The sequence below is a fragment of the Pleurodeles waltl genome, chromosome 2_1 (genome assembly GCF_031143425.1).
Source record: "Pleurodeles waltl isolate 20211129_DDA chromosome 2_1, aPleWal1.hap1.20221129, whole genome shotgun sequence".
Taxonomy (NCBI): Eukaryota; Metazoa; Chordata; class Amphibia; order Caudata; family Salamandridae; genus Pleurodeles; species Pleurodeles waltl.
The window spans coordinates 708,792,998-708,819,378 of record NC_090438.1 but is presented as its reverse complement, the minus strand read 5'-3'; the positions used below and the strand labels follow the sequence as shown (position 1 = coordinate 708,819,378).

Genomic DNA, 26,381 nt, shown 5'->3' with positions numbered 1-26,381 from the left:
TACTAGTGTGTGGGTCTAGAATGTACTGTACTGGGGTGTGGATGCGAATTGCGCTGTGCTAGAGTGTGGGTCTAGAAAGTACTGTACTTGGACGTGGATGCAGACTGGACTCTGCTAGAGTGTAGGTCTAGAATGTACTGTACTGGGACGTGGATACGAATTGCGCTGTACTAGAGTTTGGGTCTAGAACGTACTGTACTGGATTGTGCTGTGCTAGAGTGTGGGTCTAGAACGTACTGTACTGGATTGCACAGTGCTACAGTGTGGGTCTAGAATGTACTGTACTGGGACGTGGATGCAGATTGCACTGTTCTAGTGTGTGTGTCTAGAATGTACTGTACTGGGAAGTGGATGCAGATTGCACTGTGCTAGAGTGTGGGTCTAGAATGTACTGTACTGGATTGCACTGTACTAGTGAGTGGGTCTAGAATGTACTGTACTGGGAAGTGGATGCAGATTGCACTGTGCTAGAGTGTGGGTCTCGAACGTTCTGTACTGGGGTGTGGATGCAGATTGCATTGTGCTAGTGTGTGGGTCTAGAATGTACTGTACTGGGACGTGGATGCAGACTGGACTCTGCTAGAGTGTGGGTCTAGAATGTACTGTACTGGATTGCACTGTGCTAGAGTGTGGGTCTAGAATGTACTGTACTGGGACGTGGATGCAGATTGCGCTGTGCTAGAGTGTGGGTCTAGAACGTACTGTACTGGATTGCACTGTGCTAGAGTGTGGGTCTAGAATGTACTGTACTGGGACGTGGATGCAGATTGCACTGTGCTAGTGTGTGAGTCTAGAATGTACTGTACTGGGAAGTGGATGCAGATTGCACTGTGCTAGTGTGAGAGTCTAGAATGTACTGTACTGGGGTGAGGATGCAGATTGCACTGTTCTAGTGTGTGGGTCTAAAATGTACTGTACTGGGAAGTGGATGCAGATTGCACTGTGCTAGAGTGTGGGTCTAGAATGTACTGTACTGGATTGCACTGTGCTAGTGTGTGGGTCTAGGATGTACTGTACTGGGAAGTGGATGCAGATTTGGTTGTGCTAGAGTGTGGGTCTAGGATGTACTGTACTGGGAAGTGGATGCAGATTGCACTGTGCTAGTGTGTGAGTTTAAAATGTACTGTACTGGGAAGTGGATGCGAATTGCGCTGTACTAGAGTTTAGGTCTAGAACGTACTGTACTGGATTGCACTGTGCTAGTGTGTGGGTCTAGAATGCACTGTACTGGATTGCACTGTACTAGTGTGTGGGTCTAGAATGTACTGTACGGGGACGTGGATGCGAATTGCGCTGTGCTAGAGTTTGGGTCTAGAACGTACTGTACTGGATTGCGCTGTGCTAGAGTTTGGGTCTAGAACGTACTGTACTGGATTGCACTGTGCTAGAGTGTGGGTCTAGAATGTACTGTACTGGGACGTGGATGTAGATTGCTCTGTGCTAGTGTGTGGGTCTAGAATGTACTGTACTGGGGTGCAGATGCAAATTGGGCTGCGCTAGAGTGTGGGTCTAGAACGTTCTGTACTGGGGTGTGGATGCAGATTGCATTGTGCTACTGTGTGGGTCTAGAATGTGCTGTACTGGGACGTGGATGCAGACTGGACTGTGCTAAACTGTGTGTCTAGAACGTACAGTACTGGATTGCACTGTGCTAGAGTGTGGGTCTAGAATGTACTGTACTGGGAAGTGGATGCAGATTGCACTGTGCTAGAGTGTGGGTCTAGAATGTACTGTACTGGATTGCACTGTGCTAGTGTGTGCATCTAGAATGTACTGTACTGGGAAGTGGATGCAGATTGCGCTGTGCTAGAGTGTGGGTCTAGAAAGTACTGTACTGGATTACACTGTGCTAGTGTGTGGGTCTAGGATGTACTGTACTGGGACGTGGATGTAGATTGCACTGTGCTAGTGTGTGGGTCTAGAATGTACTGTACTGGGGTGCAGATGCAGATTGGGCTGTGCTAGAGTGTGGGTCTAGAACGTTCTGTATTCGGGTGTGGATGCAGATTGCATTGTGCTAGTGTGTGGGTCTAGAATATACTGTACTGGGACGTGGATGCAGACTGGACTGTGCTAAAGTGTGTGTCTAGAACGTACAGTACTGGATTGCACTGTGCTAGAGTGTGGGTCTAGAATGTACTGTACTGGGAAGTGGATGCAGATTGCACTGTGCTAGAGTGTGGGTCTAGAATGTACTGTACTGGATTGCACTGTGCTAGTGTGTGCGTCTAGAATGTACTGTACTGGGAAGTGGATGCAAATTGCGCTGTGCTAGAGTGTGGGTCTAGAAAGTACTGTACTGGATTGCACTGTGCTAGTGTGTGGGTCTAGGATGTACTGTACTGGGACGTGTATGCAGAATGGGCTGTGCTAGTGTGTGGGTCTAGTATGTACTGTACTGGATTGCACTGCACTAGTGTGTTGGTCTAGAATGTACTGTACTGGGGTGTGGACACGAATTGCGCTGTGCTAGAGTGTGGGTCTAGAATGTACTGTACTGGGACGTGGATGCAGACTGGACTCTGCTAGAGTGTAGGTCTAGAATGTACTGTACTGGATTGCGCTGTGCTAGAGTGTGGGTCTAGAACGTACTCTACTGGATTGCACAGTGCTACAGTGTGGGTCTAGAATGTACTGTACTGGGACGTGGATGCAGATTGCACTGTGCTAGTGTGTGGGTCTAGAATGTACTGTACTGGGGTGTGGATGCAGATTGCACTGTTCTAGTGTGTGGGTCTAGAATGTACTGTACTGGGAAGTGGATGCAGATTGCACGGTGCTAGAGTGTGGGTCTAGAATGTACTGTACTGGATTGCACCGTACTAGTGAGTGGGTCTAGAATGTACTGGGAAGTGGATGCAGATTGCACTGTGCTAGAGTGTGGGTCTAGAACGTTCTGTACTGGGGTGTGGATGCAGATTGCATTGTGCTAGTGTGTGGGTCTAGAATGTACTGTACTGGGACGTGGATGCAGACTGGACTCTGCTAAAGTGTAGGTCTAGAATGTACTGTACTGGGACGTGGATGCAGACTGGACTCCGCTAGAGTGTGGGTCTAGAATGTACTGTACTAGATTGCACTGTGCTAGAGTGTGGGTCTAGAATGTACTGTACTGGGATGTGGATGCAGATTGCGCTGTGCTAGAGTGTGGGTCTAGAACGTAGTGTACTGGATTGCACTGTGCTAGAGTGTGGGTCTAGAATGTACTGTACTGGGACGTGGATGCAGATTGCACTGTGCTAGTGTGTGAGTCTAGAATGTACTGTACTGGGAAGTGGATGCAGATTGCACTGTGCTAGTGTGTGAGTCTAGAATGTACTGTACTGGGGTGTGGATGCAGATTGCACTGTTCTAGTGTGTGGGTCTAGAATGTACTGTACTGGGAAGTGGATGCAGATTGCACTGTGCTAGAGTGTGGGTCTAGAATGTACTGTACTGGATTGCACTGTACTAGTGTGTGGGTCTAGAATGTACTGTACTGGGAAGTGGATGCAGATTGCAGTGTGCTAGAGTGTGGGTCTAGAATGTACTGTACTGTATTGCAATGTGCTAGTGTGTGGGTCTAGAATGTTCTGTACTGGGAAGTGGATACAAATTGCGCTGTGCTAGAGTGTGGGTCTAGAATGTACTGTACTGGATTGCACTGTGCTAGTGTGTGGGTCTAGGATGTACTGTACTGGGAAGTGGATGCAGATTTGGCTGTGCTAGAGTGTGGGTCTAGGATGTACTGTACTGGGAAGTGGATGCAGATTGCACTGTGCTAGTGTGTGGGTCGACAATGTACTGTACTGGATTGCACTGTACTAGTGTGTGGGTCTAGAATGTAGTGTACTGGGGTGTGGATGCGAATTGCGCTGTGCGAGAGTGTGGGTCTAGAATGTACTGTACTGGGACGTGGATGCAGACTGGACTCTGCTAGAGTGTAGGTCTAGAATGTACTGTACTGGGGTGGAGATGCAGATTGCACTGTGCTAGTGTGTGGGTCTAGAATGTACTGTACTGGGACATGGATGCAAATTGCGCTGTTCTAGTGTGTGGGTCTAGAATGTACTGTACTGGTACGTGGATGCCAATTGCGCTGTGCTAGAGTTTGGGTCTAGAACGTACTGTACTGGATTGCGCTGTGCTAGAGTGTGGGTCTAGGACGTACTGTACTGGATTGCACTGTGCTAGAGTGTCGGTCTAGAATGTACTGTACTGGGACGTGGATGCAGATTGCATTGTGCTAGTGTGTGGGTCTAGAATGTACTGTACTGGGACGTGGATGAAGATTGCGCTGCGCTAGAGTGTAGGTCTAGAACGTACCGTACTGGATTGCACTGTGCTAGTGTGTGGGTCTAGAATGTACTGTACTGGGACGTGGATGCAGATTGCACTGTGCTAGTGTGTGAGTCTAGAATGTACTGTACTGTGAAGTGGATGCAGATTGCACTGTGCTAGTGTGTGAGTCTAGAATGTACTGTACTGGGGTGTGGATGCAGATTGCACTGTTCTAGTGTGTGGGTCTAGATTGTACTGTACTGGGAAGTGGATGCAGATTGCACTGTGCTAGAGTGTGGGTCTAGAATGTACTGTACTGGATTGCACTGTACTAGTGTGTGGGTCTAGAATGTACTGTACTGGGAAGTGGATGCAGATTGCACTGTGCTAGAGTGTGAGTCTAGAATGTACTGTACTGGATTGCACTGTGCTAGTGTGTGGGTCTAGAATGTTCTATACTGGGAAGTGGATGCAAATTGCGCTGTGCTAGAGTGTGGGTCTAGAATGTACTGTACTGGATTGCACTGTGCTAGTGTGTGGGTCTAGGATGTACTGTACTGGGAAGTGGATGCAGATTTGGCTGTGCTAGAGTGTGGGTCTAGGATGTACTGTACTGGGAAGTGGATGCAGATTGCACTGTGCTAGTGTGTGGGTCGACAATGTACTGTACTGGATTGCACTGTACTAGTGTGTGGGTCTAGAATGTACTGCACTGGGACGTGGATGCAGACTGGACTCTGCTAGAGTGTAGGTCTAGAATGTACTGTACTGGGGTGGAGATGCAGATTGCACTGTGCTAGTGTGTGGGTCTAGAATGTACTGCACTGGGACGTGGATGCAAATTGCGCTGTTCTAGTGTGTGGGTCTAGAATGTACTGTACTGGGACTTGGATGCCAATTGCGCTGTACTACAGTTTGGGTCTAGAACGTACTGTACTGGATTGCGCTGTGCTAGAGTGTGGGTCTAGAACGTACTGTACTGGATTGCACTGTGCTAGAGTGTCGGTCTAGAATGTACTGTACTGGGACGTGGATGCAGATTGCATTGTGCTAGTGTGTGGGTCTAGAATGTACTGTACTGGGGTGTGGATGAAGATTGCGCTGTGCTAGAGTGTAGGTCTAGAACGTATTGTACTGGATTGCACTGTGCTAGTGTGTTGGTCAAGAATGTACTGTACTGGGACGTGGATGCAGATTGCACTGTGCTAGTGTGTGGGTCTAGAATGTACTGTACTGGGAAGTGGATGCAAATTGCGCTGTGCAAGTGTGTGGGTCTAGAATGTACTGTACTGGGACGTGGATGCGAATTGCGGTGTGCTAGAGTTTGGGTCTAGAACGTACTGTACTGGATTGCGCTGTGCTAGAGTGTGGGTCTAGAAGGTACTGTACTGGATTGGGCTGTGCTAGAGTGTGGGTCTAGAACGTTCTGTACTGGGGTGTGGATGCAGATTGCATTGTGCTAGTGTGTGGGTCTAGAATGTACTGTACTGGGACGTGGATGCAGACTGGACTCTGCTAAAGTGAAGGTCTAAAATGTACTGTACTGGGACGTGGATGCAGACTGGGCTTTGCTAGAGTGTGGGTCTAGAACGTACTGTACTGGATTGCACTGTGCTAGGGTGTGGGTCTAGAATGTACTGTACTGGGACGTGGATGCAGACTGTGCTGTGCTAGAGTGTGGGTCTAGAACGTACTGTACTGGATTGCACTGTGCTAGAGTGTGGGTCTAGAATGGACTGTACTGGGACGTGGATGCAGATTGCACTGTGCTAGTGTGTGAGTCTAGAATGTACTGTACTGGGACGTGGATGCAGATTGCACTGTGCTAGAGTGTGGGTCTAGAATGTACTGTACTGGGACGTGGATGCAGATTGCACTGTGCTAGTGTGTGGGTCTAGAATGTACTGTACTGGGAAGTGGATGCAAATTGCACTGTGCTAGAGTGTGGGTCTATAATGTACTGTACTGGATTGCACTGTGCTAGTGTGTGGGTCTAGGATGTACTGTACTGGGACGTGGATGCAGATTGGGCTGTGCTAGTGTGTGGGTCTAGAATGTACTGTACTGGGACGTGGATGGAAATTGCGCTGTGCTAGTGTGTGGGTCTAGAATGTACTGTACTGGGACGTGGATGGAAATTGCGCTGTGCTAGTGTGTGGGTCTAGAATGTACTGAACTGGGACGTGGATGTGAATTGCGCTCTGCTAGAGTTTGGGTCTAGAACGTACTGTACTGGATTGCACTGTGCTTGAGTGTGGGTCTAGAACGTACTTTACTGGATTGCACTGTGCTAGAGTGTGGGTCTAGAATGTACTGCACTGGGACGTGGATGCAGATTGCACTGTGCTAGTGTGTGGGTCTAGAATGTACTGTACTGGGACGTGGATGCAGACTGGCCTCTGCTAGAGTGTAGGTCTAGAATGTACTGTACTGTGACGTGGATGCAGACTGGACTCTGCTAGAGTGTAGGTCTAGAATGTACTGTACTGGACTGCACTGTACTAGTGTGTGGGTCTAGAATGTACTGTACTGGGACGTGAATGCAGACTGGACTCTGCTAGAGTGCAGGTCTAGAATGTACTGTACTGGATTGCACTGTGCTAGTGTGTGAGTTTAAAATGTACTGTACTGGGACTTGGATGCAAATTGCGCTGTGCTAGAGTGTGGGTCTAGAATGTACTGTACTGGGACGTGGATGCAGACTGGACTCTGCTAGAGTGTAGGTCTAGAATGTACTGTACTGGGACGTGGATGTGAATTGCGCTGTACTAGAGTTTGGGTCTAGAACGTACTGTACTGGACTGCGCTGTGCTAGAGTGTGGGTCTAGAACGTACTGTACTGGATTGCACAGTGCTACAGTGTGGGTCTAGAATGTACTGTACTGGATTGCACTGTGCTAGTGTGTGGGTCTAGAATGTACTGTACTAGGGTGTGGATGCAGATTGCACTGTTCTAGTGTGTGGGTCTAGAATGTACTGTACTGGATTGCACTGTACTAGTGTGTGGGTCTAGAATGTACTGTATTGGGAAGTGGATGCAGATTGCACTGTGCTAGAGTGTGGATGTAGAATGTACTGTACTGGGACGTGGATGCAGATTGCACTGTGCTAGTGTGTGTGTCTAGAATGTACTGTACTGGGGTGCAGATGCAGAGTGGGCTGTGCTAGAGTGTGGTTCTAGAATGTTCTGTACTGGTGTGCTAGTGTGTGGGTCTAGAATGTACTGTACTGGGACGTGGATGCAGATTGCGCTGTGCTAGAGTGTGGGTCTAGAACGTACTGTACTGTATTGCACTGTGCTAGAGTGTGGGTCTAGAATGTACTGTACTGGGACGTGGATGCAGATTGCTTTGTGCTCGTGTGTGGGTCTAGAATGTACTGTACTGGGACGTGGATGAAGATTGCGCTGTGCTAGAGTGTAGGTCTAGAACGTACTGTACTGGATTGCAGTGTGCTAGTGTGTGGGTCTAGAATGTACTGTACTGGGACGTGGATGCAGATTGCACTGTGCTAGTGTGTGGGTCTAGAATGTACTGTACTGGGAAGTGGATGCAAATTGCGCTGTGCACGTGTGTGGGTCTAGAATGTACTGTACTGGGACGTGGATGCGAATTGCGCTGTGCTAGAGTTTGGGTCTAGAACGTACTGTACTGGATTGCGCTGTGCTAGAGTGTGGGTCTAGAAGGTACTGTACTGGATTGGGCTGTGCTAGAGTGTGGGTCTAGGACGTTCTGTACTGGGGTGTGGATGCAGATTGCATTGTGCTTGTGTGTGGGTCTAGAATGTACTGTACTGGGACGTGGATGCAGACTGGACTCTGCTAGAGTGTGGGTCTAGAACGTACTGTACTGGATTGCACTGTGCTAGGGTGTGGGTCTAGAATGTACTGTACTGGGACGTGGATGCAGATTGCGCTGTGCTAGAGTGTGGGTCTAGAACGTACTGTACTGGATTGCACTGTGCTAGAGTGTGGGTCTAGAATGGACTGTACTGGGCCGTGGATGCAGATTGCACTGTGCTAGTGTGTGAGTCTAGAATGTACTGTACTGGGAAGTGGATGCAGATTGTACTGTGCTAGAGTGTGGGTCTAGAATGTACTGTACTGGGACGTGGATGCAGATTGCACTGTGCTAGTGTGTGTGTCTAGAATGTACTGTACTGGGAATTGGATGCAAATTGCACTGGGCTAGAGTGTGAGTCTATAATGTACTGTACTGGATTGCACTGTGCTAGTGTGTGGGTCTAGGATGTACTGTACTGGGACGTGGATGCAGATTGGGCTGTGTTAGTGTGTGGGTCTAGAATGTACTGTACTGGGATGTGGATGGAAATTGCGCTGTGCTAGTGTGTGGGTCTAGAATGTACTGTACTGGGACGTGGATGGAAATTGCGCTGTGCTAGTGTGTGGGTCTAGAATGTACTGTACTGGGACGTGGATGCGAATTGCGCTCTGCTAGAGTTTGGGTCTAGAACGTACTGTACTGGATTGCGCTGTGCTTGAGTGTGGGTCTAGAACGTACTGTACTGGATTGCACTGTGCTAGTGTGTAGGTCTAGAATGTACTGTACTGGGACGTGGATGCAGACTGGACTCTGCTAGAGTGTGGGTCTAGAATGTACTGTACTGGATTGCACTGTGCTAGAGTGTGGGTCTAGAATGTACTGCACTGGGACGTGGATGCAGATTGCACTGTGCTAGTGTGTGGGTCTAGAATGTACTGTACTGGGACGTGGATGCAGACTGGACTCTGCTAGAGTGTAGGTCTAGAATGTACTGTACTGTGACGTGGATGCAGACTGGACTCTGCTAGAGTGTAGGTCTAGAATGTACTGTACTGGACTGCACTGTACTAGTGTGTGGGTCTAGAATGTACTGTACTGGGACGTGAATACAGACTGGACTCTGCGAGAGTGCAGGTCTAGAATGTACTGTACTGGATTGCACTGTGCTAGTGTGTGAGTCTAGAATGTACTGTACTGGGAGGTGGATGCAAATTGTGCTGTGCTACAATGTGGGTCTAGAATGTACTGTACTGGGACGTGGATTCAGACTGGACTCTGCTAAAGTGTAGGTCTAGAATGTACTGTACTGGGACGTGGATGTGAATTGCGCTATACTAGAGTTTGGGTCTAGAACGTACTGTACTGGATTGTGCTGTGCTAGAGTGTGGGTCTAGAACGTACTGTACTGGATTGCACAGTGCTACAGTGTGGGTCTAGAATGTACTGTACTGGATTGCACTGTGCTAGTGTGTGGGTCTAGAATGCACTGTACTGGGGTGTGGATGCAGATTGCACTGTTCTAGTGTGTGGGTCTAGAATGTACTGTACTGGATTGCACTGTACTAGTGTGTGGGTCTAGAATGTACTGTATTGGGAAGTGGATGCAGATTGCACTGTGCTAGAGTGTGGATGTAGAATGTACTGTACTGGGACGTGGATGCAGATTGCACGGTGCTAGTGTGTGGGTCTAGAATGTACTGTACTGGGGTGGAGATGCAGATTGGGCTGTGCTAGAGTGTGGTTCTAGAATGTTCTGTACTGGTGTGTGGATGCAGATTGCATTGTGCTAGTGTGTGGGTCTAGAATGTACTGTACTGGGACGTGGATGCAGATTGCGCTGTGCTAGAGTGTGGGTCTAGAATGTACTGTACTGGGACGTGGATGCAGATTGCGCTGTGCTACAGTGTGGGTCTAGAACGTACTGTACTGGATTGCTCTGTGCTAGAGTGTGGGTCTAGAATGTACTGTACTGGGACGTGGATGCTGATTGCATTGTGCTAGTGGGTGAGTCTAGAATGTACTGTACTGGGAAGTGGATGCAGATTGCACTGTGCTAGAGTGTGGGTCTACAATGTACTGTACTGGATTGCACTGTGCTAGTGTGTGGGTCTAGAATGTACTGTATGGACGTGGATGCAGATTGGGTTGTGCTAGTGTGTGGGTCTAGAATGTACTGTACTGGATTGCACTGTACTAGTGTGTGGGTCTAGAATGTACTGTACTGGGACGTGGATGCGAATTGTGCTGTGCTAGAGTTTGGGTCTAGAACGTACTGTACTGGATTGCGCTGTGCTAGAGTGTGGGTCTAGAACGTACTGTACTGGATTGCACTGTGGTAGAGTGTGGGTCTAGAATGTACTGTACTGGGACGTGGATGCAGATTGCGCTGTGCTAGAGTGTGGGTCTAGAATGCACTGTACTGGATTGCACTGTGCTAGAGTGTGGGTCTAGAATGTACTGTACTGGATTGCACTGTACTAGTGTGTGGGTCTAGAATGTACTGTACTGGGGTGTGGATGCGAATTGCGCTGTGCTAGAGTGTGGGTCTAGAATGTACTGTACTGGGACGTGGATGCAGATTGCACTGTGCTAGTCTGTGGGTCTAGAATGTACTGTACTGGGGTGTGGATGCAGATTGCACTGTTCTAGTGTGTGGGTCTAGAATGTACTGTACTGGGAAGTGGATGCAGATTGCACTGTGCTAGTGGGTGAGTCTAGAATGTACTGTACTGGATTGCACTATACTAGTGTGTGGGTCTAGAATGTACTGGACAGGGGTGTGGATGCGAATTGCACTGTGCTAGAGTGTGGGTCTAGAATGTACTGTACTGGGACGTGGATGCAAATTGTGTTGTGGTAGAGTGTGGTCTAGAATGTACTGTACTGGGACGTGGATGCAGATTGTGCTGTGCTAGGGTGTGGGTCTAGAACGTTCTGCACTGGGGCGTGGATGCAGACTGGACTCTGCTAGAGTGTGGGTCTAGAATGTACTGTACTGGGACGTGGATGCAGATTGCACTGTACTAGTTTGTGGGTCTAGAATGTACTGTACTGGGGTGTGGATGCGAATTGCACTGTGCTAGCGTGTGGGTCTAGAATGTACTGTACTGGGAAGTGGATGCAGATTGCACTGTGCTAGAGTGTGGGTCTAGAATGTACTGTACTGGGACGTGGATGCAGATTGCACTGTGCTAGAGTGTGGGTCTAGAATGTACCGTACTGGGACGTGAATGCAGATTGCACTGTGCTAGTGGGTGAGTCTAGAATGTACTGTACTGGGACGTGGATGCAGATTGCACTGTGCTAGTGGGTGAGTGTAGAATGTACTGTACTGGGGTGCAGATGCAGATTGCACTGTGCTAGTGGGTGAGTCTAGAATGTACTGTACTGGGGTGCATATGCAGATTGCACTGTGCTAGTGGGTGAGTCTAGAATGTACTGTACTGGGACGTGGATGCAGATTGCGCTGTGCTAGTGGGTGAGTCTAGAATGTACTGTACTGGGGTGCAGATGAAGAATGAGCTGTGCTAGTGGGTGAGTCTAGAATGTACTGTACTGGGACGTGGATGCAGATTGCGCTGTGCTAGGGTGTGGGTCTAGAATGTACTGTACTGGGGTGCAGATGTAGATTGCATTGTGCAAGTGTGTGGGTCTAGAATGTACTGTACTGGGACGTGGATGCAGATTGCGCTGTGCTAGAGTGTGAGTCTGGAATGTACTGTACTGGATTGCACTGTGCTAGAGTGTGGGTCTAGAATGTACTGTACTGGGACGTGGATGCAGATTGCACTGTGCTAAAGTGTGGGTCTAGAATGTACCGTACTGGGACGTGGATGCAGATTGCACTGTGCTAGTGGGTGAGTCTAGAATGTACTGTACTGGGGTGCAGATGCAGATTGCACTGTGCTAGTGGGTGAGTCTAGAATGTACTGTACTGGGGTGCAGATGCAGATTGCACTGTGCTAGTGGGTGAGTCTAGAATGTACTGTACTGGGACGTGGATGCAAATTGTGTTGTGCTAGAGTGTGGTCTAGAATGTACTGTACTGGGACGTGGATGCAGATTGTGCTGTGCTAGGGTGTGGGTCTAGAACGTTCTGCACTGGGGCGTGGATGCAGACTGGACTCTGCTAGAGTGTGGGTCTAGAATGTACTGTACTGGGACGTGGATGCAGATTGCACTGTACTAGTGTGTGGGTCTAGAATGTACTGTACTGGGGTGTGGATGCGAATTGCGCTGTGCTAGAGTGTGGGTCTAGAATGTACTGTACTTGGTCGTGGATGCAGATTGCACTGTACTAGTGTGTGGGTCTAGAATGTACTGTACTGGGGTGTGGATGCGAATTGCACTGTGCTAGAGTGTGGGTCTAGAATGTACCGTACTGGGACGTGGATGCAGATTGCACTGTGCTAGTGGGTGAGTCTAGAATGTACTGTACTGGGGTGCAGATGCAGATTGCACTGTGCTAGTGGGTGAGTCTAGAATGTACTGTACTGGGGTGCAGATGCAGATTGCACTGTGCTAGTGGGTGAGTCTAGAATGTACTGTACTGGGACGTGGATGCAGATTGCGCTGTGCTAGGGTGTGGGTCTAGAATGTACTGTACTGGGAAGTGGATGCAGATTGTGCTGTACTGTAGTGTGGGTCTAGAATGTAGTGTACTGGGGTGCAGATGCAGATTGCGCTGTGCTAGGGTGTGGGTCTAGAATGTACTGCCCTGGGACGTGGATGCAGATTGCACTGTACTAGGGTGTGGATGCAGATTGCACTGTGCTAGAGTGTGGGTCTAGAATGTACTGTACTGGGGCGTGGATGCAGATTGCGCTGTGCTAGGGTGTGGGTCTAGAATGTACTGTACTGGGGCGTGGATGCAGATTGCACTGAATTAGGACTTAAGTGCATATTTCATTTTGTTAGAACGTGGTTACCGCTTGACTCATTTCTGGAGGTTTCAAGCATACGGCAGATTGACTAAAACCACTTCAGCAATGAAAGCTACGAACTATTTCCAGGCGATCTATTAATTCCTTTACTGAACACTCATCACACGGTGAAATGTTTAACACTCTCCTAGGCATCTCCTTTATCCTGCAGCTGGTAAAAAGGAGTTCTGTCATTTCTTACATTGACAGAATCCGATTCTGGCATGCTTGTTACTTTTGGTTTCTTTCACTATTGAACAATTTCACATTCAAAAGCTGGAACAAATCAGCATAAAATTCAAACACATGGTCCAAGTGGACCCCTTCTCCAACATGTGCACCATGGGGAAAAAGTTACTTTGCATATCATTTTGCAGAAGGTCATTTTGTGAAGCAGGGAGGGGCATCCGCAGTACAACTCTCCTGGGTGCATAATTTGAGTTTGTGTACTTGACACATAGGTTGGCAGATTTATAAAGTCGGGTCATTATCAGTGTGGTCAGACAACTACGCGTTGGTAAATATTCCAGTGAAGAGGCATCCAACAGGTCGCACACATTCTTCGTGTGGTAGTCAAATGCACAGTCTGCACAGAACATTCAGTACGGTGTGCTCTGTCGACCATGTCTATTTGTTTGTTTGTATTTTGTTGTATATTGCACGGAAAAGGGCTTCAGGCATAAGAATGATTTAAACTGAAACAACAAACTCGATTGAATGCGGATCCTGCCTTAGAACAACAATGAAGCATAACTGAGGAAACCGACCAGTGAGAGTAAAAGAGAAGGTTGTTAAGGCACTTTTACATATAAGCCAGACCTGTCGGCGTTGCCAATGCTTGTTTACATTCAGAAACCATTTTGGTTTCTCTATTATTTATTTGCTTAACAGGAAGGTCCTATCTCGGGGACATAGGTTTTAGTAGTGCTGACGGTGCAGTAACATCAGGGTGGGTGCTTAATTTGTAAAAGAATGAGTTTTTCTCTCTCTTGCTCTAGGGAAATGTCAAATCCGGAAAAATAAGTGCTGGTCCCCAAAAATGAGTGGCAATGGCTACCAGCAATCACTAGCTCACTGGCACTGATCAGAGCTCAGGGGTGTCAGGGCCCTATTGTACCCAAATTATAGCTGTATTTGGTTTTCTACCAAACCAAGGCTATGCCCACTTCCTTGCTTTCATGGCGGCCTATGATACCCCTGCTATGGCACTGTTCTATCCTGCTATCCCTGAGGCCAGGAATCTCGGGTGAGTGCTAAGATGTCTGTCTCCACAAAAGCGCGGGGGAGGGCTGTTCTGGTGATGACAACCAGAGATTAATGGTATATGTTTTCTTTTCAATTTTTCAGTTTCAAATTTTTCGGTTTTAAGGTGATTTTATCCATCATCATTCCAAACTTGAAGTTAATATTGCGTTGTTTGTTGAAATGAATTCTTGCTTCCATTTTGTAGCACTAACGAGCGGTCCATGTGAGGTTCTTTCAGCTTTTTCTGACCTGTCTTTTTCAGTCAGAAGAATGTTAGTGAACCGGGGTGACTAGGTTGGAACATTTTAAGCACGGGGTGCCTTTTGGCCTTCCCAGTTTCCAGTTAATTTCTCTAATAATCAGCTATTATTTTGTAGAGGTTTGGTCGAGGTTCAATGTGAAGATATCACTGGAGTGCACTCCGTGTCCAATAATTTCACGTTCTTTTATTGTTTTGTATTCAACAATGGGGACTGAAAACGAGAAGGAAATGAGGTGGTAATCCCCTTTGGCACTTAGGCCCGTATTTATACTTTTTTTGCGCCGCATTTGCGTCGTTTTTTGACGCAAAAACGGCGCAAACTTGCAAAATGCCATTGTATTTTGTAGGTTTGTGCCGTTTTGCGCCAAAAAGCGGCGCAAATGCGGCGCTAAAAAAAGTATAAATAAGGGCCTTATTGTCAGATTGCCTGCGGAAGTGTGGCATGGAGTTACACCATCGTGTCAGTGTCTCTCCACAACACAGTTTGTTCTTAAGATAATATATGGCCCATATTTATACTTTTTGATGCTAAACTGCGCTAACGCAGTTTAGCGTCAAAAAGTTTTGCGCCGTCTAACGCCATTCTGAAGCGCCATGCGGGCGCCGTATTTATGGAATGGCGTTAGACGGCGCAATCAGACCGGCGCTGCCTGGTTTGCGTGGGAAAAAACCACGTAGACCAGACAGCGCCGGCGTAGGGGGAAAATGGCGCATGGGCGTCTTAAAATGGGGCAAGTCAGGTTACGTCGAAAAAATCGTCTTAACCCGACTTGCGCCATTTTTTAACGACGCCCATCCCCCATCAACATGACTCCTATCATTGTAAAGATAGGAGTCATGCCCCCTTGCCCAATGGCCATGCCCAGGGGACTTCTGTCCCCTGGGCATGGTCATTGGGCATAGTGGCATGTAGGGGGGCACAAATAAGGCCCCCCTATGCCACCAAAAAAAAATATAAAAAATAAAAAATTATACTTACCTGAACTTACCTGAATGTCCCTGGGGTGGGTCCCTCCATCCTTGGGGGTCCTCCTGGGGTGGGCAAGGGTGGCAGGGGGGGTCCCTGGGGGCATGGGAGGGCACCTGTGGGCTCATTTTGAGCCCACAGGCCCCTTAACGCCTGCCCTGAGCAGGCGTTAAAAAGTGGCGCAAATGCGCCGTTTTTTGCCACGCCAACTCCCGGGCGTCTCTTTTGCCCGGGAGTATAAATACCACGTAAAGGCCTGGGAGTCATTTTTTAGACGGGAACGCCTCCCTTGCATATCATTAACGCAAGGAAGGGGTTCACGCTAAAAAATGACGCACATTCCAGGAACTTTGGCGCTATTCGCCTCTAACGCCATAGTATAAATATGGCGTTAGTTGGCGTTAGTTTTGCGTCGAAATTGCGTCAAAAAAAACGACGCAATTTCGGCGCAAACGGAGTATAAATATGGCCCTATATTTTCCTTAGGTTTGATATTTCATAGCAACGGATATGAAGTATCTACATATTGTCAGGAATTTAAAAATATGCCTATAGTCTTACATACAGCATTCCACATTGTCCGAACAGTGGCACTGCTTATTCTCCATGGAGGTTTACGTCATATTGAAATATCTGGTGACAGCAGATAGGCTTGTAACAAACTTACCGGGTATCCAAAGTCACCTCTGTTTCCGACCGTTCCGGCAGTGCCAGGAAAGCCCTAGCAGAAATATGAAGGGTACAATTATTGGAAAGGAAATAGGAAGAAAAAGAATGCAAATTGCCTTCAATGGTTCAGAAATGTTTATTTTTTAATGATATTGAGTTCTGTGTAAATTCCGCATACCTGTTTGCGCATAAGTCTTATACTAAATTGTTAAATAAATAAAACCATAAACAAACCACATGAGCCATGCGTTGCCTTGTCACCAGGTAACTATAGATATATCAACAAGTCATCCCTGGATAGTCATACGTGCTGTGCGAGGTGGTGTTTTTAGCAACACAGTAGGTTGTGTAATGTTAAGATGGATCTTCATATTTATTTATTTCCCTAGAAATCAGCTGCATATCAGTGTGTGCAGCCTCGGCAATAAAGCTTATATAAATATATACAAAAAAGCTATGAAACATTGGAATGCTGAGACAGAGGCGAAGCTTCGGCGGAGGGTGGTGTTTGAGGTGTTACACCCTCCTAATAAATGAATTTTCTGATGAATAGTTGGGTACAGGTGATTTCAGTCAGGTATGGTGAGGTGTCTGTTAGATTTCATCTGGGATTTTTGCATTCACACACTGACAAAATCACACACACACACACACACTCTCTCTCATCTCCATTTTGAAAACCTTAAAAATGTTGACTATGTTACAAAATACTGTGTTCTCTCACTTAGGCCCGTATTTATACTTTTTTTAGCGCCGCATTTGCGCCGCTTTTTGACGCAAAACGGCGCAAACCTACAAAATACAATGGTATTTTGCAAGTTTGCACCGTTTTTGCGTCAAAAAACGACGCAAATGCGGCGCAAAAAAAGTATAAATACGGGCCTTAGTACTCCTAGCAATCTGCAGTCTTCTCCCTTTCCACTGCCTCTTACGCCACTCTCACGCATCCTGCTTGTCGTAGAATGTATTTTAACATTATATTCCAGCGTGATTGTCAGAAATCTGAATCTCACCCCCCCTCCAGTCTTACTGACCAAGCTACGCCCCTGTGCTGTGAACCAACACAGATGCAAGAATACAGCTAACGATGAGACAAAAACGCTGGTCTGGTGAGAGACCTGACAAATTCAAATAGCTTTTCACTTTGTGAGTGGAGAAGAAGGGGCTTGGGTTCTGGAAATGAGGTGGGGCTTTGAGCCCGCCACTGAGCTGTCAGCAGCTGAAATCTTTGTGATAAATACCACAAATTATAATGCATATGCGTCCAGTACCTTCTGCTGGTGGGCTTGTTGGAATGAAAGCGACACTCATAATCAGGGCCAAACAAGTATAATGAGGCACTTGCTTGGTCTGAAGCCCACCAGAGGCTTCCTCTCTGTGTTTCTGAAGACCTGCAGTAGATCAAGGTGTGTTCACGGAGCACCATGAACCAATGCACATGCTGGAAAGGTAGCTGACAGACTCCTCGTCAGGTCAAACTACGGTTTCACAAAACATGGTGTGGTACCACCACTGCTCTACATACTAAACCCACGACAAGGACTGTGGTCTACTGTCAGTGAAATCAGGGTGTGCTTGGTGCGCCCCACCACATCACAGGACCTCTCTCGTGTCCAGGGAGGGGTCTAGGCTTCCCCCACACACTAGATTGGCATGAGGTTGGGGCCAAAATAAATAAAAAACAGCATACCATATACTAACACTTGGGAGCTTAGGGCATGGCAGTACAACCGTACACCATGCAGGGAAGCCATATAGCAGGCCTGAATAAGCTGTGATTGGCACTTTTGTGGTAAACTACTCCTTTTATGGAAGAAGATGTGACAACACTAGTCAGATAAAAGTGAGATCTTCCATGGATGCTGTATATACTGGCGAGGAACCTAAGGTAAATCCTGCTGCTGCTTAGCTTATCAATTCTGGTGTTGGAAAAATCCACTTATCTGTTGTTTGACAGCCAGGTAAGCATTGACACTGAACTCCAGCGATGCCCATTGCCTCCTAATCCAACCTTAAGGTAGTTTCATGTACCCTGGGATCTTGGTTAATTTGAATCAGAAACAAATCTATGAAAACATGAGAAGTTGCCTCATCAAGACCTGTAAGTGCATAATGAAGGTACCGTCTTTGCTCAAGACATGTGCACTTGGACTTCATGAGACACTCCCACGTCAATAACTTCAAGTTCTTTTCTAAGCCCACAAAAGAAATGTGCTTGACAAAAATACACAAAATGTGAAGGTATCTTTTCTCAGCATGACCAAACCTCTTTCTCAATCAGTTTGTTTGGCTCTGCCCACCTCCTTGGCCTTCTGAAGCCTTATGCCACACTTTGGCACTCATACTCTGGTCGGCAGAAAACTTCATTCGGGATAATAATGCAAGTGTAAACTGTACACAGTGCCAGTGGTCATACTAGTTTTTGCCCACACATTTGCCCACACACAGTTTTGCAGTTTTTGGCCACACAATTTTCATCATGTAAAACGTGGAGCAAATTGTATGGGCACATAGCGTACATAGGAGTTTAGCCACATCATAATGGGGACTAATATGTATTATTACTATTTTATCCCTCATTCTGAGCTGTATGAAACCCGAACGTGACACATATTTTGCAAGCGGCAACCTCAAACCCTGGGCTATTGGCATGTACTCAATTTGCTCAATGTATGCCAAATCAGCAACTAGGGCATCAAGCTTTTTAGTGAACATATCTTAAGCACCATACACTCCAAGGACGTTTATAACAAACATGTATTATAGACTTTATGCCTAAAACATTATTTCCAGGTTACCTATTATTATATTGCATTTGGCTCCTTTGATGTTTTGCTGGCTTCAAGTAAATGGATTCTTACTATTTAGGATTACTATTTAGTACTTAGTGAATAAACATTAAAAATAGCCAATTTTCCATGTTCTTTAACTGCTGGGCATTGATTTTGTTCTTTCCTCCACCCAAGTACCTCTTCTCTTGTATGGATAAGACTGAGAGTCTTATATACTCAAGTGAAGAGGATTACCTCGAGTTGACAAGAAAGGTTCTCACAATGTTTCTGAGTGTACAACATAAGTTTAGGTTCTGTCAGACAACTCTCGGTTGAGCAGGATGTTTTATCACCAGTGTATTCACTACACATCACTCCACTGCTCTTTGTTCCTGATCTCAATAGTTCAGTCTTCTATCTTTTCCAGTATCTGACACAATTGCTCTCATAAAACAGGGGTTCAAATGGAAAATTAAGACTAGTCATGGCAATCATCCACTAATGTTCCCCATAAAAACAATCACTATTATTAATAAACGCATTCACGGTCTTGCTCAGCTCTGCTATCAAGACTGCAGCTATATTACAAACATGGCATTTTTATCACTCGTTCTTGTCTTCATCTAGACAAGTTTAGGTCAGAGGAACTTTCTTACTGAAAGTTTTCTGAAGGACTTTCAAGGAGACTCCTGTCCATCCAGAAAATGGCTGATAACCACAATGAGCGGACCACATAGGGTTCTATGATCCACACAGAAAACTGCACATTCCAAGTTCACAACTTAAGCTAGGTCTGGCCATTGTCAGAAGTAGATTTTCCAGAAAGCGTTGGGTTCAGCAATAGCAATACTTTTTGTAGCTGCAAAATTAAGTGTGAAGATGAATAAATATAAAAGACAATGCAGTTAGATGATACTTTGGGAGGCTGTTGAGTGGTTAGACTATAAGTAAGCATTTCTTTGGGTGTCGTGTATTAGAGATCCCCTTCCCCAGGTGTCTTGACTGCTCTTTCTTTCATGTGTTCTTTGAAGCTCCATTGGCCTTCAGGTATGTTTTATCAACCATGTAAATTAATGCACCAATTCAAGGGTTAAACCCATACTTGACCAAACACAAGGTGTTAGAGGCTTACAAAAACAGTATCTGACTGAAGAGCACGGTTATTTTCCTTGTCTGCAAAAACCTTTTTGGGACCACACTGTCAAATAAAAGCAGTGTAACCTGCTGCAATGGGATGTAGCTATACTTATACCAGCAGATTAAAACCCCAGGGAGCAATACCTGTGGTGTAAAGGGTGGTATGTCAAAAATGTAAACATATAACAATAGCTTGATCTTTTCCTTTAAGAAAAAGAGGATCGGAATATTAAACTGAAAGGAAAAAAGCAAAATGAAACTATGATTGTTGTAGAGCTTGTGTACTTATTGTTTTTAGATATAGAATCTTCTTGTCACTTAACCAATAAAACATTAAGCCAATAATGGCAGTTGTTTTTTTGTTTTGTTTTTTTAATCATATATAGTAGACATTAAGGGCCTGATTCAGATTTTGGTGGATGATTTACTCCATCGCAACGGAGACAGATATCCCATCTGTCGAAATATAAATCCCGTAGGAAATAATGGGATTTATATTTCGGCGAACTGGATATCTGTCATCATTGTAACGGAGTAACCCATCCGCCAAAATCTGGATAAGGCCCTACATGTTTAAAAGGAAAATAAAGTGAAGATGCTGCCGCCTAAAGGGGGCGTGAATATGTTTTAAAAAGTTTTTAAAAATGACTCATTGCAAAAATAATGTAAAAAACATTAAATGAAAGCAGATGTAGGCCTAGTAGTCCTGGCACGGAGGCGAGGTACGTTCTAGATGATGCGCAAATGTGCAAGAGCAAAATAGTGTCACTCACAGAGTAAAGAACCAATGGCTGAACTGGACTGACCCATTGGCCCATGCTCTAAGCCGTGGTGTACATATAAGTATTTTATTATGATTTTTTCTTTAAATGAGGCTGGCGTGTAGCTAAATGCTGTCCGTTTCAGTGAAATATAACATTCAGTAAAACGGACCGGTAGAATGTTTTAATGGGTTGGTAAAAGCTTGGACTGGGCTAGTGAATAACGTCAGATATGCTGCTGACTTGATGATATGACAAATTAAAAGGACTTTAAATCGCTCTTTTACCTCACCGTGCCTAAATTCTTGTTGTGACTGATTCCGACTTAAACCACACTCCACATTAGGATAAATATTACAGAATACATTACTGGATCTGCCTGCCCTTTACGGAAATTATAAAACAAGAACAAAGAAAATTAAAAAATGCTGCAGAAAATACCTTTTGTCCTTTTCTTCCCTGGGGCCCATCTCGTCCCTGAGGACCTCGGGAGCCCTGTAGAAAGCAAATAAAGAGCATGGTGGTAATAACACAAATTCATAGAACTTGCAAACTACTCGATATCAAAGCAGAGTCAAGTAAAAAGGCCCCGTCTTGATAGATCTGTGAGGTGTACTAAAGTCTTCTCATGCACCATGTGTCAGAGACCTTTGCTGCCCCTACCACAAATAAGAGTTTGGCCTTCTGTGTCAGCAACGTGTTGCCTGATGCATTGGGTAAATGAGACATCTGCTCTTTCTTACATTTTATAAAGATTTCTAACTGCTACCACTGTACGAATCTAGAAGGGATCCTTAAATAATACCCTTTAATTTTATCATTTATTGCACTTCAGCTCTATTTAAAGTTGAAAACTAAAACAAGAGTTTAGTGGACGTGGCACATCAGCCTGCACGGATGTCGATGGCACTCTGAATATGTCAGAGGAGACATCCGCTTTTGAAGATGTAGCTCTTATATCCAATTCTAATAAGTTCATAAGATATGTTGCAATTTTTAAACCTGTGTAGAGCCACCAAAACACCTCGTTTCGAATGACCTTGAGAGAACGTTATGGCACTTCCTAAGGGGTGAACAGCTGTCTATTCACCTCCATTTCGTAACTCTGTCGACTCATGTCCTGTCCTCTTTTCATTTTGTTTTACAAGCATATTTGTCTCCATCAAACAACACAGCTGCACCTATACCCTGGGCCTGACCACATAAACAAAGCATTGGTGCAGAAACATTTACATCATTTTGGAATATTCGGGAATAAGGAGTGGAAATAGTTGTAGCTGCCGAAGGAAAAATATGTGATTTAAACTGATTTGGATCTATTGTTACTATCTATGTAGCAACAGCTAGGAAAATACATTTCTTTATTTTCAAGACGAACTAGACGCCTATGTTCAAGGGCCATTTCACGTTTTATCACATAAAAAGCAAAAGTACGGTAAGGTCAGTTTGATTTTCTACTGGTTAACCTTGGATTAAAATGCCTCTGTTAAGATCTTTATGACTCATTTAAAATTATTTAATAATTATTTCATAATCTATTTAGTTTATTTGCCATGGTGCAAAAATTGGTCTGTGATATGGACTAGACTCTTGAGCAAAAATTGTTGGCTCCCTAGTACAAAATATGTTGCCCTTTCCTTGAAAATTTGATTATTTTTTAAACATCAGCCCTTTGCCATTTACCATCACCTTTTTATCCCGGGGTAAGAAAAAATTTAATAAAAAATGAAGAACCTACCTTCTCACCCGGCGCTCCATCTAAGCCATCGCTACCAACTCTGCCAACATCTCCCTGTAAATAAATGTCAGAGATTACAGCTGTCAGTCACCCGAATAAGGACAGTCACAGAGTTGTCAGCATTATACTGTGGGCACTGAAAGCAAGTGACAGAAATTGTAAATGACTCACTGTTGCTCCTTTCAGTCCAGGCTCCCCCCGAGGACCAGACAAACCAGGGTCACCCTGGAACAGAAACATTAACACAGGTTACACACAGATCCTGCATCACTTTATGTGTTCATGTAAGCACTTATGTATATGCACAGTGGTAGGGAGAAAGCATGAGCTCAGACCTCACAAAAGTAAATAGCATGCAAGTGCCTAAACCATGTGACAGAGTAGGTAAGGTGAAACAGAAGTGTGTGTACTACATAAAATGTAATCAGTAGCCAGTGGTGGAATATGAAAAATATAGTGAAATACATTCTCGTAGCATCTATTGAAAACATTTAAAAAGCAACCAAAATAACTTAATTTAATAACATAAATGTTCCTCTTTTTATTTCTTCTGCCGCATCACAACAGCTAATAGGTCTGCCTTGTAACTATAAATGCAAGCCAGACTTATTAGCTTTGACAATGTTGATTTGTAATCCTTATTGGCAGCAAACATCAGGGATTCATGGAGGTACGTTAAGGAAATCATTATTTCTACTGAAGAGACTATGGGACTCTTTACGACTTTGGCAGTCCCACCATAAGACCGCCAAAGCCACAGGAAGGACGCCACCGTCATGCCAGATGCATCCCCCTACCCTGTGGTATCACAATGTTCCAGCCAGGCTGACCGGCTGGACCATTATACTATGACATTTCACAAAGCTGACCAGTGGGAATAGTGCTACAGTAATGGCCTTGGCTCTCTTAAGGGAGCCGAGGCCAATACTGTAGCACCCTAGCACCGTTGAATGTGGGACCCCCAGCACTGGCTTATCGCCAACCTTTCCATGGTGTGGTGACCACCATGGAAAGGCCTGGGGTAAGTGGGTTTAGAATCAACACAGCGGTGCTGAGTTCAGCACTGCCATGGCTAAGCACAACCCCGACTGCCGTCAGCCCATTAGAAACCATGTTCTCAGCAGTGACAGTATTCCCCTGGTGGTCCGATCAATAGGGCCATAATGTGGTAGTCGGACCGCCTGGAGTGCGGCGGTCCGACCTTCACTGCGAGTCTGGTGGTCCAGACTCGTGATGACCCCCTAAGGGCCTGATTTAGAGTTTAGTGGTCAGAATACCCTGTCTGCCAAACTCTCTGCACACCCACCTCATTTAGGAATGAGCAGACCCTAAGATTTCGTCAACAGAGCCCCTATTGACTCTTTTGGTGGAAAGCTTATTCCAATAGCCAGACGAAGTAAGGGCATTGGAGAAAGGGAATTACTCGCTTATTTATGATGGATTGTGTAATGTCCTTTTTTTCTGTTCATCACTTGGACCAGAAAAAAATATTGAGCCCCAAATGCTGGGAGAAAACTCCAAGCGTCTGACCTTCATTAGCATTTTTTAGAAACAAACACTCGCTTTAGGAGTTTGTTTCTGAGGAATAAACAAAAGTTTAAAGTTTGGTGGACGGCTGTCAATACTGTCGGTGGCTGTCCACAAAACCTTTGTATCTTGAGGAAACCGCTGTGACGGCAGTTCCAATCAAAGTACAGAGATGACTGCTCTGATCTTTAAATTTGACAGATGGAGTACCATCGGGATGCTGAAGGTAACGGCGACCGCCTTCCTGACAGATACTACTCTGTCCCTCAAACTTAAAATCAGGCCCTAACTGCACCTCTGCAGTAGGAGCAACTGGATAGGAAACAATTGTCTGAAATTGAAATCTGCAGAAAGGTATGTTGATCGGCTGCAATGATGATAGTGAGTCCTTGTCATAGTGGTCCCTAGAGATGGGGGCCTGTCCAGTGTTAGAAAAGGTCATTTAGCCTGGGCACCAAGCTCTTTGTGCTACCCAGCCTAACCCTCTTCTTTTGGTGGTGTCAGTAGCATAGTGCAAGTCCTTTTTAAGCCCTAGTCTCTGCTTCTTCGAAGAACTCGTGTCTATATCTGGGCCTATTCATAACCTCATTTTCGGTACTTAAAGTGCACCTTATGTAGTACTCTTTTGCTTACTCCCATATGCCTCTATGGATAAGTCCAAAACATTCATATTTGTGAGTGAAATGGGAAAATTCAGGGAATAAATATGTACAATTAGTATAAATAGAAAGGATGGTGCCCTCTTTGTACTTTACCTAATAGGGAGGCATTTAATAGTATGTGAAAGAACACTACTGTGTGTACATTTTCCTGTACTCATAAATACAATGTGAATCTACTTCAATTACAATAATTTCCACTTTGAGGGAAACTTGAAAACTGACTCATTCGCTTCAGTGTCTTAGCAGCTTGTGGTCTACTAGCTCTGTATAAACACAATATAGCTAGATGAAAAGATGATAGTAGTAAAGCGCTTCATTACAAGGAATGGGTGTCTCACAAAGCATAGAAACCAAGGCACATAATTAAGTTAAAAGTTTATTGAATTGTATTGCCATTCCAAGACCAATTGAAGGGAAGGACTTTTGATATCACAAAGATGAAGAGAATACTAAGGAAACAATGTAGTTTTTGTGACTGCAGTAGGTGGCGAGCATACAATGGCAGATGTATAGATATATTGTGCATTTAATTGGAAAATCACAGCACAACGTGTACCTATTTGTGCTTACTCTAAGCATTTTGAGTTGTGCTTATCGGAATCAAGGCGTATTTAATTGAAGACAGCTTTTCAACGAAAGCTTTATATTTTTCCCTATAACCTAGTCACGAGTTTCCAATTAATATCGGTTATTCGCACCACCGTAGAATACGATATCATTTTGAATATTAATAATTTAAATACAAAATCATATTGGAAGAACGTTTTTGCACAACCAAAAAAGTAGAATGAGACCGTTTTACAAACGAAAATGTCCCTTTACCTTATTTCCTGGAGTTCCTTCTTCACCCCTCTCTCCAGGCGGTCCAACGTAACCCTTGGAGTAAATACAGACAACATTGCTTAGCATGGCCATCCTGACTGCATTACATACATATATAATTTGTACAATGCATTCGAAGGGAAATATTTACTCCTGCTTTTGTCTCTCCGTATGAAACATATGCTTTGTTGCGGTTAAACACTTTATCCGACCCACACACCCTCCCCATTCCTGTTCGCTCTCAATCTGGAAAGGTATTTACTCTGATTGGCGTGACTATTTTTGTGTACTTTTCCTCAGTTAAAAAAAATAACTATCAGGGATTAAGAATATTCGCAAACGTACAGATCTGTGAATTCTCTCCTACTTTTTCAGAAAGGCCTGCCTAAGAACGGCCACAAACATACTCCTTACTCTAAATATGTGATTTTTGCAAATCCCACCTATTGGACGAATTTCTGCAGTAGGTGCAAATGGTGATGGGATGGGCGGCCTACATACATTTGGCAGCCAGTCTGATGCATTTACTGTGTCATACTGTACCTACAAAATGTGTTTCTGCTCTTGCTCTGAAACTCTGCTTTGTGATTGTCTGGATAATGTATTCGCGCAATTGATTGAATTCAGTGATTGACAGCATTAGCGCAGTCCATACTGACTAGCTCTGGATTCAAACATGCACTTACCTTTGTTAGTATGTCTAGCTAAGAAACATTAAATTATGCTTTCTAGCTTTACGCTATTGTTTGACCAGTCTTGCTATGTTTCTCAGATAAATGATTTGCTTACTTGCCTCTAATAGGTTCTGAGCTAAGAACGTAACTTGCAAACACAGACGCGATTATTCCTTCATAAC

At 45.1% G+C, this 26,381-nt stretch overlaps 1 protein-coding gene across 1 annotated transcript in view; it reads right to left on the bottom strand.

Moving 5' to 3' along the window:
• Nucleotides 1-26,381, bottom strand: part of LOC138267855 (collagen alpha-3(IX) chain-like) — a 173,734-nt gene that overhangs the window by 75,831 nt on the left and 71,522 nt on the right. Inside the window, exons 12-16 of the mRNA XM_069217080.1 lie at nucleotides 25,526-25,579; nucleotides 22,686-22,739; nucleotides 22,515-22,568; nucleotides 21,218-21,271; nucleotides 16,106-16,159 (exon numbers count right to left, since the gene is read on the bottom strand). Of these exons, the coding sequence (XP_069073181.1) occupies nucleotides 16,106-16,159; nucleotides 21,218-21,271; nucleotides 22,515-22,568; nucleotides 22,686-22,739; nucleotides 25,526-25,579 (270 nt within the window). The remainder of the gene's footprint in view (nucleotides 1-16,105; nucleotides 16,160-21,217; nucleotides 21,272-22,514; nucleotides 22,569-22,685; nucleotides 22,740-25,525; nucleotides 25,580-26,381) is intronic.